The sequence below is a fragment of the Polistes canadensis genome, unplaced genomic scaffold, assembly GCF_001313835.1.
Source record: "Polistes canadensis isolate GaletaPanama2010 unplaced genomic scaffold, ASM131383v1 scaffold_8, whole genome shotgun sequence".
In the NCBI taxonomy this organism is placed as follows: domain Eukaryota; kingdom Metazoa; phylum Arthropoda; class Insecta; order Hymenoptera; family Vespidae; genus Polistes; species Polistes canadensis.
This window is the reverse complement of record NW_014569555.1, coordinates 1,106,084-1,123,535: the sequence shown is the minus strand read 5'-3', so window position 1 is coordinate 1,123,535 and position 17,452 is coordinate 1,106,084. Positions and strand designations below refer to the sequence as shown.

At 33.0% G+C, this 17,452-nt stretch overlaps 2 protein-coding genes and 1 long non-coding RNA gene across 6 annotated transcripts in view; all 3 read right to left on the bottom strand.

Moving 5' to 3' along the window:
* Window positions 1–221: 221 nt before the first annotated feature.
* LOC106791696 lies at window positions 222–3,362 on the bottom strand. Its single transcript, XR_001382220.1, has 2 exons — window positions 2,565–3,362; window positions 222–869 (listed from the first exon to the last, which is right to left on the bottom strand). It is a non-coding gene; the product is annotated as an uncharacterized LOC106791696 (long non-coding RNA).
* Window positions 3,363–3,492: 130 nt separating this feature from the next.
* Window positions 3,493–5,595, bottom strand: LOC106791682. 2 transcript variants are annotated; one of them, XM_014757536.1, is made up of 3 exons: window positions 5,333–5,595; window positions 4,975–5,267; window positions 3,493–4,860 (listed from the first exon to the last, which is right to left on the bottom strand). In XM_014757536.1, exons 2-3 carry the CDS (start codon window positions 5,185–5,187, stop codon window positions 4,546–4,548), a joined length of 528 nt encoding a protein of 175 aa, XP_014613022.1. In that variant the 5' UTR covers window positions 5,188–5,267; window positions 5,333–5,595; the 3' UTR covers window positions 3,493–4,545. The 2 variants fall into 2 exon arrangements, with proteins under 2 accessions (XP_014613022.1, XP_014613013.1); XM_014757527.1 differs by having other exon boundaries at window positions 4,975–5,252; window positions 5,333–5,591.
* A 2,587-nt stretch (window positions 5,596–8,182) lies between these two features.
* The window catches only part of LOC106791630 (amphiphysin), a 28,163-nt gene continuing 18,893 nt past the window's right edge, over window positions 8,183–17,452 (bottom strand). The window contains exons 2-9 of one of the 3 annotated variants that reach the window (XM_014757421.1): window positions 13,702–13,837; window positions 11,323–11,513; window positions 10,947–11,219; window positions 10,689–10,807; window positions 10,528–10,571; window positions 10,054–10,227; window positions 9,434–9,657; window positions 8,183–9,335 (exon numbers count right to left, since the gene is read on the bottom strand). In XM_014757421.1, the coding sequence (XP_014612907.1) occupies window positions 9,255–9,335; window positions 9,434–9,657; window positions 10,054–10,227; window positions 10,528–10,571; window positions 10,689–10,807; window positions 10,947–11,219; window positions 11,323–11,513; window positions 13,702–13,837 (1,242 nt within the window). In that variant the 3' untranslated portion in view covers window positions 8,183–9,254. The remainder of the gene's footprint in view (window positions 9,336–9,433; window positions 9,658–10,053; window positions 10,228–10,527; window positions 10,572–10,688; window positions 10,808–10,946; window positions 11,220–11,322; window positions 11,514–13,701; window positions 13,838–17,452) is intronic. The other 2 variants (XM_014757428.1, XM_014757437.1) reach the window with 2 other exon arrangements.

Sequence of the window (17,452 nt, the reverse complement as noted above, 5' to 3'; positions counted from 1 at the left end):
TTGCTTCGACGACGACGACGACGACGACGAAGATAATAATGATGATGATGACACTATTACTATTACCGACACGACCGGCGTGTAAAACTCTCCCAACGGTCGTTGTTGTTGTTGTTTTTGTTGTTGCTGTTCTTCTTTTATTATTACTATTATTGTTATTATTATTACTATTATTATTATTTTTATTATTATTATTATTATTATTATTATTACTACTTCTACTTTTTTTTTTTTGCACCACGAGCTCCTCGAACAACACAACAACCACCACTTTCAGCACCTTTTCTCCCTTTTTATAACGCTTTTCCTCTTCTTCTTCTTCTTTTCTTTCTTTTTCTTCTTCTTCTTCTTGCACCACCGGCACCAACAACACTCGTCGCACCACGTCCACCACCGCCACCACGACCACCACCACCAGCACGGACACCACGGCGGCACTTCTTCAGCACCGCTTTTGCTTCCTCTTTTTCTTCTCCTTCTTCTTCTTTTATCTCTCTCTCCCTCTTCTTTTTTTTCTTTTTCTTCTTTTTAATCCCTCTCCTCGTTCAGCGCGAACACTAACGAGGAGGATACTCTCCCCCGCTTGACGGTAACCTAAACTATTCTATCTATCACTCAACGTGGAAGAAGAAAAACGAAGAGGACGAAGACAACACAACAGCAACGTCGACGACGACGACGAAGACGACGACGATCGTTGCTCCTCCCGACGACGACGACGACGACGGCAGCGACGCATCAACGCATTCACGCACTCAACTCCCTTCTTCTTCTTCTTCTTTCTATCGTCACCACCTTTTCTCAATTCACTCCTCCTTCTTCTTCTTCTTCTTCTTCTACTACTTCTTAGTTCTTTTCTAATCTTTTCTCTTCAGAGAAAGAGAAAAAGAAAAACAGGAGGAAAATAAAGTACCACAGACCGCGAGTAGTGCGGAGCGCACGCTCGCACGCACGCACGCACGCACGGGGCACGCACGCACGCATGCACGCGAGGAACAGAGAGAGATAGAGAAACAAACTTGAGCGTCCTCGGGGCCACGACGATTCCACACGACGATTCCACGACCACGATGACGTTGATTATTTAACACACCAAACTCACGAGTACAGTAGTAACCTCCTTGCTCTCGTTCCTTATCCTTAGTATGTTTCTTTTTCTACTAAAACACGGTACAATAACGACGACAATAACGATGACGACGACAGTAGCAACGACAGACAACGACAACGACGACGACGACGAGGACAACGTCGACGAGAGATATCACCGGCTCTCTCGTTTGACGCTCTGTCTCACTCACTCTCTTTCACTCTCTCTCTATCTCTCTCTCTTTCTGTCTACGCTCCTTCGCTCAAGAGCGTACCAATCGCGCGAGGGATTTTCTACGGCTCGCTCGGTTGGGTGTGGTAACTCACCGGCGCTGTCTCTCTCTCTCTCTCTCTCTTTCTCGTTTCCCCTTCTTCTTTACCTTCCACTCTATCCTTCTACCTCTATCTCTTTCTCTCTCTCTCTCTCTCTCTCTCTCTCTTACTAACTCCCTCGCTCGCTCTTGGGAAACTCGGGAGAGAAACTAGAGCCAACACCGTACGAACACGAAGATCTCACCACGATGTCGTTGCCGACGACCACAATGACGAGTACGACGACAACGACAACGACAATGACTATGTGACTACGACGACGAAAACGAAGACGAAGACGACGAAGAGGACGACGTCAACGTCGACGAGAGGAACCGACGATAGAGGATTATTACGAGAATGGTGTCTTTGACACACGCGCGCACACACACGCCACAGAGGAGAACAGACTGGGCTCCAAGAGGAACTACTCTCCTGCCACCTCTCGTTCTCTATCTCTATCTCTATCTATCTATCTATCTATCTATCTATCTATTTATCTATCTATCTATCTATCCATGTATCTATCTTTCTATCTTTCTCTTTCTCTTTCTCTTTCTCTTTCTCTCTCACTCTATCTCTCTTGGTGTCGCTCGAAGCAAAAGGCGACACGACCGAGGGTGGAAGAAGGAAGAAGGTAACCGGCCACACACGGAGGTTCGAGCGCGGTGAGCGAACTCGAACGATTCGCGGCGCGCCCGTTCGGTACACGGACTTTTATCGACCCTCCTACTAACTCCTCTCTCTTTCTCTACGTGGAATCCTGTTAAACCAAACCAGATTGACGAAGCCCGACAACGACTACGAACGTATTTACGTACGTACGTACGTACGAACGTACTACGTTCGAACGAACGAACGAACGTACAAACATAAGAACATACGAACGAACGGATGAACAAACAAACGGACGGACAGACGGACGGACGGACGAACGAACGAAACGAACGAACCAAGTGTCGCGAACGCGCGCGCGAGTTAGGCCATCGCTCTCTCTTTCTCTTTCTCTTTCTCTTTCTCTTTCTCTTTCCCTTTCTTTCTTTATTTCTTTCTTTCTTTTCACGTTATTTTATCGTCTTACTCTACTTGTCGAAAAAACAGAAAAGACAAGGTTGGAGGAGGAGAGAGAAAGAGAGAGAGGAAGGGAAACTTCGGACATATACCACTGTGATAGAACACGTGTTTCCACACATTATACCCACTGTCTTTAACGAGATTAAAATCCGACGTTAAGGGCAGCAGCGATCTCTCTACCCGACCGCCACCCGTCGGGGGAGGAGGCACGGAGAACGTAACGACGACAACGCACCGGCCGAGACACACTACGGATATAGGTTATATTCTATCCCTCTCTTTCGCTCTCTTTCTAACCATGCTCATTCGCTTCATGACTCTCTCTCTCTCTCTCTCTCTATCTCTCTTTCCTCCCACTCTTCCTCTTTAGTCTACTTTCTCTCTCTCTCTCTTTCTCCTCCTCGCCGTATACGATCAACCGATCCCCATAAAGCGATACACCTGCCCTCTGTTCGTGTCTCTACGCATTACTACTTTCTTACGCTTATTCTTCCATATGATATTCTTGTTTAGATACTTTTTTTTATTTACCCTGCAAAAACTTACCTTTTTATTTACTAACCCTTTTCCTTTCTTTTTATTTATTCTTAAATCGCGATGTCTTCTACTTCCATTGTCAAATGTCATTGATCATCTTCTTCAAAATATTTTTTCCGTGTGAATTTCGATATCTTCGCACGCATCGTTCGCATCATTATAGAGGGAGTGTCGTGACCTAATCGAGAAAACGGCGCGCGTCTTCTCCCAGGCACCGTATTCTTTCTCTCTCTCTACTCCTATTGGTCGCGCCGTCTTGTATACGCACGTCGCCATATTGCTTCCAACTTTTCAAACCTATGGCGCCAGTGTACGACATGATATCGGTTTTTTTAATCTTACACAACTCGTTTGTTTATTTAATTTCTTTTTACCTGGCTTCTTTTTTCGAAAAAAAAGCAAATATGTCGCAGTTATGTATGTATTTTTTTGTATTATAATTTTATCTGTATTTTTGTTATATATAAGCAAGTATTTACGTAGAATGAAATCTTTATTTATGCGAATATTAACGCATTACATAGGTAGAAATTTGTATAATCTCGTATACAAATTGGTTTTATTTTCTGGCTTAAAGCGAACTATTAGATTTTTTCTTCTATGGATTATAACGGAGTTTTTAGTTTATCAAATGATCAGGGTACAGACAAACCTTGACACGTTCTTGCATGTAAGAGGATTAAACTGACTTTGAGATGATAATAAGGCTTCCCAAACCGTTTACAATTTGTATACGACGTTTTTCACTGATGATTTACGTTCGAGGAAGCATCGGAATGAAATTTTATCGTGCGATTATTGTTAACATTATTATTATTATTTTTTATCAACGCGATTTGTTGTTTGACACAATTGACACGTTTCTACGTTTTCCGGTATTTCCGCGGCAATCATGCTGTGTTCTTTTACTGCATGAAATATAAATTACGATTATGTTATCAATTAAATATGATGTATTCTTTTTCTTTTAGTTACCTAAGTCCTCGACGTACAAATAGTCTTTTAATCGTTTAAATATCGCGGAAATTTCTTTGAAATAATCCAAATCGTTAAAAAATTCTACGATCCTTCCGAAACCTTCGTGCAGTGTTACCAATCGTCTGCAATTAAAAAAACAGCACCTAACATAAACTTGGGAGCATTAAGGGATTCAATGTAGGAAGATTCAACCTCAAAATACAAGAACCAAAGTTATTTTTTTAACGTACGCGTTAACTACTTTCGGCAATCTTACATCCAAAATTTGTCTACTTTCTTGATAATCCTCTAAAATAGAATTGTATTGACAACGTAATTTTTCTAATTGCAATTCCGACAATTTCGATGTATTAAGAAAATGTTGAAAATTTTTTGCAGCTATGGAAAAATTTTCTTTCCTCGATTTATGTTCCTCCATTAAAATACGCAATTGTTTAGACATTGTTATACTCTTAGAACAATGTTCGCTTAAATCTCGTAAGAATGATATTCGATATTCCTTTTTACTCTCCATCTAATCAGCGTAATCAACAAAACATCAATTTTATACATAAGTCAACTATTTGCAAACTTGTCTACCTGTTGAAGCTGTTCGGCTAAAGATTTGAAATTTGTTGTTGAGTTATCAACCAAAGTAATACGAGTACTAATTAACAATTGTCCAACATCCATCACCCTTTGAGCAGCTTGATTGGTTACTTGTAAGGATTGTATATAATGGATTAATGCCTCAAGTGCATTACTGATCAAATCCAACTGTTGCATTAAAACTGCTTGTCTGTCATCAGCTAAGGCTTCCTCAACCTGACTTCCAATCAACCTTAATTCCATGTTCTCCCTTGTTCGTTGCGAACGTAATCTGTTCGATCTCTGTTTGGGAAACATATATAGTATACATATGTACGTACAAAGTTTTTTTCTTAAATCTTTCTATTCGATTCTCATTTGGTGCCATTTTCAAAACAATACGTGCATTCAAATTACTGCCTTGATATTGTCGTTGATTAAATACTTGGAAGACTTTTTCTTATTACAATGTTCGTAACATAAACAACAGTCCATCGAGTGATGTTCCTCTCCAGAAGTTCCACGCTGTTGAAATACTTCATCTTCTTCCGAAGTCGCTGGCAAATATGAAAAATGACGCCTGCATAACGAAGGCTCGCTCCAACGTTTGTATTGATTCTTTCGAAACATTTTAAAACTTCTTTTCTGTCTTATTAGACAAAACTAAATACTCAAGATCTTTTCTAATCTTTTTTCTAAAACGTAATTTACTTCGATAATTATTGACACGTTTGTATATTTAAATTTCCTGCCAAACTTTTTTTTATATACTTACTAATTCCTTCAGCGATCATTTTGGATCATAACTTTAAATGTTTCGATGATATATCGATAAGACTGATGTAATCGAGTACATTTGTTATAGTTTTTCAAGGTTAACTTGACGTAATCGATTCTAATAAGATGATATAGTATTACAATGCATAAAAAATGATCTACCTGATGTCGTTCGAGACATGCGACTACAGCGATACATGCGGGAGGAAATGAACTAAAATAGCGCCAATTTGAATTCACGGCGTGAAACTTTGCTAATATTTAAAAAATAAAATGTCCTTGTACGTGATATTTTATAGTTTAGACTACATTGATATTTTAAGAAAAAAACTTTGTTTATATTTATAATAATTAATAAAAAATGTATACTTTTCATAAATAATTTTTAAAGGAACGAAACAATTATGGCAAATCGGCGAATATGTTATTTGAAAAACATCTATGAAGAGAAAAAGAGCGCAAGTATAAATTTCGAATATCAATATTATATTGCATGTGTATATTTAATTTATTATAATCTAAAAATGTTGATAATACACTACTACACTGTTCAATAACATTCTTCTATTTAAGCTCAAGTATAGAATGCTTTGGTTATCATCGTTTTTTTTAAAACGTATATTATATTGCTATTTTCTAATCATGTATGTATAATAAAATTGTAATTCGATTATTTCCGAAGTACGCATGAAAAGACTTTAGAGCGTTATCGAAAATATTACATGGAAAAAGAGGGACGAAATGGAACCTCTTGAACCGATTTTCTTTCCTTCTTTTATTTTTCTATTTTTTCTTTAAATATTTAAATGCAAATCGTTAGATCGGATAAAAATTGTACGCAGTATAAAGGGCATATATTATTATTATTATTATTATCATTGTTATTATTATAAGAAAATTTCGACGAGTTTCCGATTATTCGTACCATTGTAAGGATTAATTTTGTACCGTGTGGCAGTAACACGTCGATATCCAAACCTAAACGCAACTCACTCGCCCGGTCAACGCTGTCATAAAAATTATGTTCTTGGTTTTTTTCTTATTTCTTCTTTTTTTTTTTTAACTCAACAAAAAAATATATTCATATATATTATTTCTTTATCGTTGAATACATCTGACAAAGGACGATACTGGTAAATATATGATACTCGACGATAAACTTAGAAAATCAAGGCACAACTTTTTACACTCCACTTTTAATTATACTCCGACTTTCGGATGAATCTAACACATTTTCTAAACGACGACGCATGTATTCAATGACGCATATGTTAATTGAATTTTATTACGAAGTCTTATTCAGTTCTTGAATAATATGATATATTTTATGCTTGTATATAAATATATGTATGTGTCCGACAAATTTGTTGGAATGTAATTCAATCGAAATACAGTCAGGACTTAACTAAAAATGGAGTATAAATATTTATACCAATAACGAATAATTATCAAATTGTTTTGTTTTTTCTTATAACGTCCTTCTTCACAGTCTTAATCAACCAACTCTTTTGGTGTAGAAGAATCAAAGTTCACAGTTTTTTCCTTTTTTTCTATGAGTTTCTTTTGGTCCACGATTCAATACGCTTACAATAATTTGGCTTATGCAAAAAATTATTGCACACTTAACTTATGCATATAATATTTCTATATATATGTATTATAATGCTATATACCGATTAGCAACGAATCTGTGAGAACAAAAACCTGTGAGAAGAGACCTTTTAATATTATTAATATTATTATTATTATATTATATTACTATTATTATTATTATTACTTTGCCCAATAATACTCTTAAATCATCTTAAGATTTATTATTAGTAATGAGACAATGGATCAATCAATCGTTCAACAACAAATTCATCTTCCGTTTTTTTTTTTTTTTTATAAAAGAAACAATCCAACTTTCCTATTGATATTTTACAAATAATCATTCTGAATAATATAATATAATAGAAAATAAAAACACACACTCTCACAAGTGGAAGCCGAATACCAATAATCTTCTTCTTATAAATAATACTATCTCGCATTATTACGTATATCATTATAGCACTGTTTCTTTTTGTTTATATTAAACAAATGTGTATGTAAATGTATGTATGCGATACATGATTGTTCTACAGATCTATGTAACGAGTATTAATCAAAGTTATAAAATTGCTGATACTGGACCATTGGTATCCATCATCCTACTTTGACTATACAAATTAATACAGGATCAGTAATAACAGTTTCTTTTGATTACTAGTAATAAATTTCCTACGCACACGTGTATCATATACATAAAATACTCATCAAAGAATATACAAATGTGATAATTAGTTATTTACCGTAAGAAAAATCAATAAGGAATAATAATAAATGAAATTTAAAAAAGAAAATCTACCATCGAGAGATATTATTATTGTATCTCTAAATTGTAGTACAAGAATATTCTGTTTGACGGAAATAGAAAGGATGGAAACGAAAGTAAATTTAAATATCGTTGTAAAAATCATGATAACATATCTATCAATTTATATACATCGTTCTACTCGATCTCGTAAGATACTTTCTTTCATCTACGCTCTCGTCGTGTAAGAATATTATTTTTCCTAAAATTTTAACGATTCAAAGTGCAAAAATCTGATCTAAATATTATTTCTTCTTACTCTTGGTATTTGAAACTACTTCTAGATATTTTTTTATCGAGATGATTTTTTTTGTTTTTGAACAATAAAAAGTAGAGATGATTAGATCTTGGTAAAATTTTTAAAAAGACCCTTCGTAAAAAAGAGCTCTCGTGTAAAGGTATCTATTGATAAATTGTTGATGATAAATCTTTTAATGATTATTTTTCTCTCTCTCTCTCTCTCTCTCTCTCTCTCTCTCTCTCTCTCTCTCTCTCCCTCTCTCTTTCTCTCCCTCTCTCTCAGCGACCACGAAAAAGTAATATCTCATAAAAGTTATTTATCCCTAAAAGTAATATATGTAGATCTATGTACACTTCCATAAAATAAAATTAATCTAATATACAGAGTGTTCTATAACTAATTGTAAAAACGGGCAGGGGATGATTCTAAATGAAAAATTAAGTCAAGAATGTACAGTCAAATTTGTTCGTATAAGGCTTTGATTTCAAGAAATATTAGTTTGAAAATTGATAAGAGATTTGATATTTCGGAGAAAATTTTTGCGCTTTTTAATATATTTATAATCATTGTCAATACAATGATATTTCTTCAATCAATTATACTTTTATGATTATCGAATAGAGCTTTTAGTTTCCAGGGTTGCGACAAATTTTCAAATTTACTTTTCCTAGAAGTAAAAACTTATAAGAACAAATTTGATTCTACATTTTCGATTTAGTTTTTCACATATAATCACCCTCTGGTCATTTGTATCGCCGATTATAGGACACCCTGTATATATTAAATATATATGTATATTATATATATATATTGTATTGCAAATTGTATTACAATATATTATTTAAATATTTCTTCATTTGATTGTTAGTGATGCGTATATTCATTCGTACATTCGATATGAGAGGATTAATCCCATACTAGATTAATATTATTATTATTATAGTGAATGTTCGTTGGCACAGACAGTGGCTGGTTTTAAAGGCACTTTGGGCTGATTATTATCCACAGTACCATCCAGCAAAACTATCTTATTATATATCAATTCCCTCATTTGTTTTTTTATTTTTTTTTTAAAGATTCTACTTCTTAATTTTACGACTCGAATGTAACACCACTTCTTTTGATGAACTCAGTGTGGATCTTACTTTTTTGTTTTGTTTGTTTTTTTTTCCTTTATAAGTATTACATCCAGTCAATTTTACCTTATACGTTTATTAATTTATCAAGATGCTATTTTTCTGAGCATTTCGATAGTAAAAGATAAACGTAAAAAAAAAAAACTTTTCACAGCGGTTTCGTGAAGTTTGCTGGAAACATTCCCTTTTCGTTTGTACCTTCTTTGATACCCATCAACCAGCCCTCTTCCTAAAGTGACAACAAATTTCATATTTTCTTTCTTTTGTTAATGATTATTACAATTATTAATATAGAAAAAAAAAAGGAAAAAGAAATGGTATACGAACCTGTTCTTCGGGATCATTGTATTCTACGACGCGTATTATTTCACCAACGTCGAACGACAATTCATCCACATCTTCCCGACTGTACTTATAAGTAGCCTTGACCCTATATAAAACACCAGGTGGCAAATTGTCCGTTGTCGCCCCTGCAGAGAAATTGGTACCATTTTCATATTCCACGTCTAAAATTATCGAATCCGCACCATTAGTGATGGACCTATCGTAATCTAATAGCAAATTTAACTTGTCAAAATTATAAATAATATATATATATATCTTATTTAATTTTGTATTTTATTTTAATCGTTAGAACCAACAAGTCAAATTCGCTAGGATACATCATTTTAAAATTCAGTATGACCATGCACAAATGGGCAGACGATTTAACGGTCCATTTCAAGATAACTTTAACATAAATATATTTATATAATTAATATTCAATAAACGATTAATAACAAAATTAGCTTTGCTGCGATTAAAAAAACGTTGTATTAGTTTTATCATTTCAATATTAGAATTTAACATTAAAACGGCTGAAATTTGTTTATGAGCAAGACAATTAATATCGATCCAGTATTTTGTTCCCACACAGCAATTTTGTTGAACAAAAATAATATACTTACCGACTGGTATATCATAAAGTTCTTCAACACGTTTGGTAGGTACGACTGTACTTTGCGGAGAAGCATCCTGATTATTGAGAGAATTATCATTGCTATTAGCATTGCTGTTAGCATTGCCATTTAATTGGGTCGTTGGCGAGGTGTCTCTAGCTGGTGGTACCGAATCCTCCACAGCTGCAACACGCAATAAAGCACACTCATACCACACACGTTGGAACCCATGACTTTTAAAAGGCTTCTTTTTTTTTTTAAAAAAAAAATCAATCCTCTCTCTTTTATTTTTTAAGCTATCTCTCTATCTCTAATTAATAAATATTTATTTGTTCTCCATTTTTGTTTATTTCTTTTTACATGATAAAAAATATTATCAATCGGAGGAACGTCTTAATGCATGCAATATATTAGTATACACATTGTCTGTCAACGTACATAAATCAAGCATTTATCTTTCTATACCAAGAAATTCTTTTTTACCTGCCGAGATGTTGTTTTGTGACGGTTGCGTATTTATTATCAAGCTGCAAAAAAATAAAGATCTTGTTAATATCTATTTGTTAATATTCTATAATTGTGAGACCTATATATTTAAATATTTATCTAAATAAATTTATATTTGTTTCGTTTTCGTTACTTACGCTGAATTGGCATTTGGTGATTTTGGTGACTGGGGTTCAGTGTTTTTCTTCAATGTATAAGATCCTCTCTGACTTTCATTAGCAAGTTTATCAACTATTGCCTCTAATTCGGAATATACCTAAAATATATCAAATATTTATTAAATAGTCTGAAAGAGAGAGCTGGGATACAATTTTTATTAATCCCAAAGTGTGATTAGCACATTGGGTGAAAGAAAAATGTTTTTCTTTTTCTATTTCTTTTTAATTTAAACGAACCTTGGCACTCTCGGCATGAAAAACTTGCTCGGCAGCGAATAACGTTTGTAAATTGGTCACAAGGAATAAAACACGAGAATCGTATAAAGCCGGCAATTCGTCATGTAATTCTGAATTTAATTGCTCGTATGTACGTTTAGCTTCTTCCAAAAGTTCCTTGCCTCGAGATACTTTAAGTTCATCTCTCTTTTTTGGATTACACTGCAGCGATTGGAAATTGTGTCTTTGACTATCGTAATCCACTAATTTTCTTCCACGTTTATCAATTTTTTTCTATAGAATTAACAAACATCCATTAGTTACAAATTATTATTATAAGTTAAATTATTTTTTTTTTTAATTAATTAATATCAATTAATTCAATATTTCTACTTACTCTCATCTCGGGGAATTGGCTTTGATATGTGTTGAGAGGTACAAGTACTTGGTCCGCAAGTTTATGAGTGAAATCCTGCCATAGCATATCCAAGTTTTGTGCTTGCACGTAAAGAAGATCGTGACCAGTCCATTGACTCTCATAGATTTCATTTAGTGAATCCATCAACGTCTTCGAGGCTACTTGTACAGCTGAAAGTACAAGAATGAAACAAAATAAAATTAAAGAGAATTATCTCAATCGGATCTATCGATCTATCCACCTATTTATCTTATCTATCTTGATCGAAATTTCATTGAAGTCTCCAAGAACAGAGATTCTCAATCTTCTCATGTACTACGTATCCTTAAAAATGGCGTATCTCATTGCATAAATAAATAAATAAATAAATAAATAAATCAAATTACTATTATGTTATATATAGTATATATGCAAAATAAAATATATGCCAAGTGAGGCACTAAAAACAAGCCCTATTTTTATGGTTTTATGAATAAAATATTAAGTACCAAGTTAGACCATTTCAAGAGGTAAGTTTGGTATGATAGAAATAATTTTGTTCAAAGTCATTGGTATATTAATATGAATTATTTTTTTGTTTAGACGTACTGGTCACCCTTAAAACATTTCATATTTAATTTGGGATACTTTGTTTATACATTATATTATACATGTTACATATTTCATGTAATAAATGTTTACTTTTTCATGTGGCGTATATCTCAACTTGAGAACCCCTGTCCTAGAGATCTTGATAAATTTACGCTAGACTTTATAAGCTAGGAAAGAAGAAACCCGATAGACGACATCTTTTTCTTACAATAAGTAGTCACATTCAAAGTATATATATAGCCTTGAGAAGGTGTGAGGGGAAGGGGAAAAGAGGCAGAGTCTTAGCATTTCCGTAATCGTACTTTCTTGACATACTTTTCTACTGTCTTTCATCTTTAAGTGCATTCACCTGTCGAGATATACCTAATCGTTTCAACTTCTTCCAACTTTGAAGAAGAAGAAGAAGAAGAGCAAAGAGATTAATAGGCGTTAAGAAATTCTAAACGATAACGAAAGTGTTTACTAGTCTATTGAATTTCTTTTTTATGTACAATCAACAATTTACATTAGGATTAGAAATCAAATAGAAAGAGAGAGGGTAGGGAAACATTTAATTTATAGAAAGAAATAAGTGAAGAATGAACATGATAGGTTGCATAATTTATAAAAAGATAGGGTAGAGAGTGAACCTCGTGTTCGGTTTAATGTATAATCTATGCTTGGTTAAGTATACTTAACACGTTTAATGTAACAAAAAAAAGACGTGTAACTCATTAATATTGTTCGTTGAACTGTTGGCAGATTACAAGTTACGTAAGAAGAAGCACGATCATCTCTAAGCGTTGATAAAACACTCGTTAAAATTGGCGACGTTTAAAAGGAAAAACATTTTATTGGCTTGTTTCGTTTAATTTTCACAAGAACAAACGATGGGGCTGGGGGCTTTTGAAGGAGTTGATCATGTGATAATGTACTTATAACTTAAGTACTTATGTACGTCTGCACTCTTGAGTAACCTTGAATTCACGGTCAAGTTCTTACGATCTTCCGGTTCACGTGGTTGGTTTTTAACACGTTGCACCATGTGCTGTTAAGCTGTACTGCACTTTATCGTGTGGTGTGGTGTGCTGTGTTGTGTTGGGCAAACGATCAAACGAGGATAAGAGTTGAGATGTGCGTTTTAATTCGTAGGTAGCTTCCAGTATAAATTGTTAATACGGATCATAGAAGCAGAGTTCCGGTGTGCCATCATCATATACGGGAGTAAAAAAATTTACTTTTCTCTAGACTAACTTAAGACAACAAAAAAAAAAGTAAAAAAGATAACTATATATATATATATTAAAGATTAAATTGTTTTAATGACAGAGAAAATAATTGTTCTAAACATTTCCTTGTAATTTTTATTAACCAAAATTTCTTCACACTTATCATCTTGGTAATTTTTATTATTTTCAATATGGCGGACATCAACTCTGTGTTTATAAAAAAGAAAAAAAAACAAATCGAAAAAGAAATATATGTTAGACGAAAAGTATTTTTAGATAATTTAAAAAATTCAATTACATTTTACGAATGAAATAAGTGAATAAAATAAAGCAAGTACGTAAATTACTTAAAACTAATATCTTATGGTAGCAAATTCCAATTGAAATATGGCGGAGTTCGATTCGTACAAGGTTTTAAACAGAATCCGAAATAGCAAGGCGTTCGAGAAAAGAAGAATCGAGTTTTCTGCCTTTCCCCTCCTCATCTCCTCGTCATCATACTCTCTCTCTTTTTTCTATATCTATCTCTGTCTCATTTTTTACGGCACGACCGACTTACCTCGAACACACCTGATGTAATTGTTGAACTCCTTTTGCAGCCTGTTGGCAGAGTATTGCTGCCTCGTAAAGTTTTGTAGGTGCTCGTCAAATATGTCGTCCGCTGTTCTGTCGACCTTCCCGAGATTCTGAAGAAACTGAAAAATAAAATAGAAACAAAATTAGATATATTTCTTCAGTTATCAGTACCAATCAAATGAAACATATTCCGTCCCACTTCCCTGGCCCTTTCAAAACATGATCATAGTTTTATAATAAATAATAAACAAAACCAATGAAAATAGACCGTTTGTCTTTTAGCAAAAAGTCAGGCTGTTTTTTGTATGATAAATTTTAAAATTAAACAGCGAACGAACGATTGAGAGAAAAATAAAAGTTAGGAAGAATCAAAGAACTTTTGCGTGGGATTTGAGCAAACGTGGGCGAAGGAAGGGATCGTACGTACACGTTTCCATATACGAACAGCGTATAAGAAAACGAACGGATCTTTTGAAAAGATACGTATACAAAGAAATACAAGAAAGAGATTTTTCGATTGTTTCGTATCTAATAAAATTGGATTGATTTTAAAAATCCGTTAACAAAGTTATATCATCGAAATATTTAAATAAATTTCGGATTCACCTAGAAACTTGTGGAACCATCCTACATAAATATTTAATATGAGAGAAAGTATACAAACTATGGTCGGAGGTCTGTGAACTCATTTGATTCGTCATTGGTTGATAAGTACACGAATGATAATTCCATGAGAAAATACCATCTATAAATAAACCATCAACCCACTAATGATTACTCATATGGACACGAGTTGTTTTATCGGTGACAATATTTCTGATAAACGATATACCGATAACTCCATGCAATAATATAAATCTAATTATTTAATAAATAATAACAAATATTTGTTTATCTGTTTTTTTGTGTCTAATAATTCCAAGTGAATGCAGTTTCGTTAGGTTCATTGTTGTCTCTTAATTCTTCTCTTTTTTTTTTTTAAGTATTATCATTATCTTTCCAAGCAATAAGGCATGACGTTGCGAAAGGGTACAGTGTTATGTAACGATAGAGACATCTCAACCGAAAAGAAATTTCACACTTCTGATTCATTCTTCAGTGTGGGAATTAATAAGATTAAATTTATTAACATTGCAATGTACTTAAAGAGGACATGAACCTAATTTTAAAATTTTTAATGTTTCTCTTCTGACTTCTTCGAAATCTTTTAAGTTTGCTGTTAGCTTGATGGTTTAATAATCCGAAAAGAATAAAATTAATTTAAAAATTTCATTTAGAAATTTTTAACACACCTCGTATAATTTAATCCAATAATTAACATTCCTAAGAAGTAAATAATAATATGATTTTTATAAGTAATAATTCCAATTTATGATTATTTTTAATGAGTCATTGATTTGCTTTACGTGAAAGAAAATTTGAGTATATTTTTTTTTTTATCGACTGATATGAATGACAAATATACCAAACGATGAGTCACTTAACGAGATACGCCTTAACGCTTAGCATTAATTAATATTATTCTTCTTTTTCTTTTTTTTTCAAGAATATTAAACATCGGATGTAACAGTTGAAAATATTCTTAACAAAATCAACAAATTATATTACCTCTTCTTATCTCTTGAATCAAGTTAAACAAACAAATATATTCTTCTTTTGATTCTCTTCCTTCCCCCCAACGACGCCATCTTTCTTTTACAAACTGGACACTAGCCAACATTCCTTCTAAGTCCGTCCATAACCTAAGTGCGAGTATCGCGATTCTCTTCAAACTATTTGCACCTTTTGTCGGTCCTTTTTTTCCTGCCAAACAAGAGTATACGTTGTTCGAATGCGATTAAAGTACTGGTGCAAGAGTACAGAGAGGGTCAAAAGTTCCTAAGTCTTTTTAAAAATCAATTACTCTTGCCCGTGACCTTTAAGGCTAGCAGTTTTATGACCTCAAAAAAAAAGTAGTCTAAAAAATTCCTAAAAAGAAAAATAAGTTTTTAAATTATTTAAAAACTTTTGGTTCACATCCTCTATAATATAAAATAATATACAAATTGGAAAGTTAAAGTAGTTTAAATAAATACAATTTGGAGAAAAATAATTCGATAAAATACTTGAACAAAATTGATAACAATCTTGTTATCAAAAATTCAACGACCGATCTAACGAACGCCATATTTCTTTCCCTATAGCAATTACGCAATAATCTACTTTTGCTGACTCTATTTGCGGAATGATCAGTTGTTTGTTCGAAGGTAAAAGATACGAGAGATCTTCTTCGATCAATAAAACGCGTCTGGCATCCAGCTTCTTTCGGATTATCATAATAATCTTGTTGTGAAAGGTTATGTCGACTTATTGTGGAGAATTCTGATCACGTGACACTGATTGATACTTCCTATTGTGTATAACAGACGTATAACAGGCGTATTCAATGATATACATTTTTAATTGTATGTATAGGGTATCTCATGTAAAACTAACAATTTTAAACTAGAAATAAATTGTATAAAATACTAGATAATTTTCCTGGTAACGAAGTTAGAAATGTTTTCTTTCATAGATTTAAATATTCTTATCACGTTTGTAAGATGTCGTTCGTGTTATAGCTCTTGAATATAAGAACGGTTTGCTGTCAACGTTCATGAAACGAGATCACAGTCATTTTATATTAAACGTTCAATTGATTCTTTCAACTATTTCTATAAAGCTATCAAGAGTTTAAATAAGACTTTTCCGTTTAGAGAGAGGAATAACAGCCATTTTGTAATATGACTGCCGTTACATAATTACAATTGTGAATCTTTCTTTTTCTTCTTTCAAAATTATATTAACGATGTTATAATTAATTTAATAAATAAATATCACAAAGAGAGAATTATTTTGTTCGATAATTAACGCGTAAGACTTTACATTTATATATGGTAGCCATTTTGTATATCTTACAATTTTGTCTTCCTACAAATAAAATTGCTAAATAAATATATATTGAATTGTTAAAAAATGTTACAGAGAATGCTTTGGCGTATTTTAAAATTTTCCTTGACGACAATAGTCTTATCATCGAATGAGTCACAAAACAATAAACAGGTTATCCTGCGTTGTTTCAACGTATGTATTGATTAGGTTATGTTTTATGTCGTTTTTCGGATTACCGGCGTGTTTCTACAAAAAGAAAAAAATGGAGAATGATTATTATTCAAAATGGAGTCGTCCGTGTCTCTTTAAATCATATATGCATCTTCGAACATATGTTTACTAATTAGAATTGTTTGAAATCTTTTATAGACTATCAATTAATCTTGTAATTTTTTAATCTAGAAGAAAAAATTATTTTTTAATCAGCTAAAAATTTACGAATATTCCTGTACAACAACACACGTACCTACATATAAATTTTTATATTTATTTCAGATTGTAGAAAAAAAATTACAAGCAAGGCTTGCAGTTTATTAATTACAAACAAATTTTTAGCCAAAAAATGTCTTGAGAAACAAAATAAATTAATTTAATTTTAATCACCTAGTAATGTTTGTTTAACCTGTATAACGCATACAAGATTATTGATAAATCCTCGATCAATTAGGATACCGGTGCACCGAATAACGTTATTTCACCTATTCGAGAAGAGATACAATTTTTGTCACGGTTTCCAGTTCAAGTTATACCGTTAGACGATTAGCATAAGTTACACCTGATACGACAACAGTATTCTGTAACGAAGAGCGAACTCGTTCCACGAC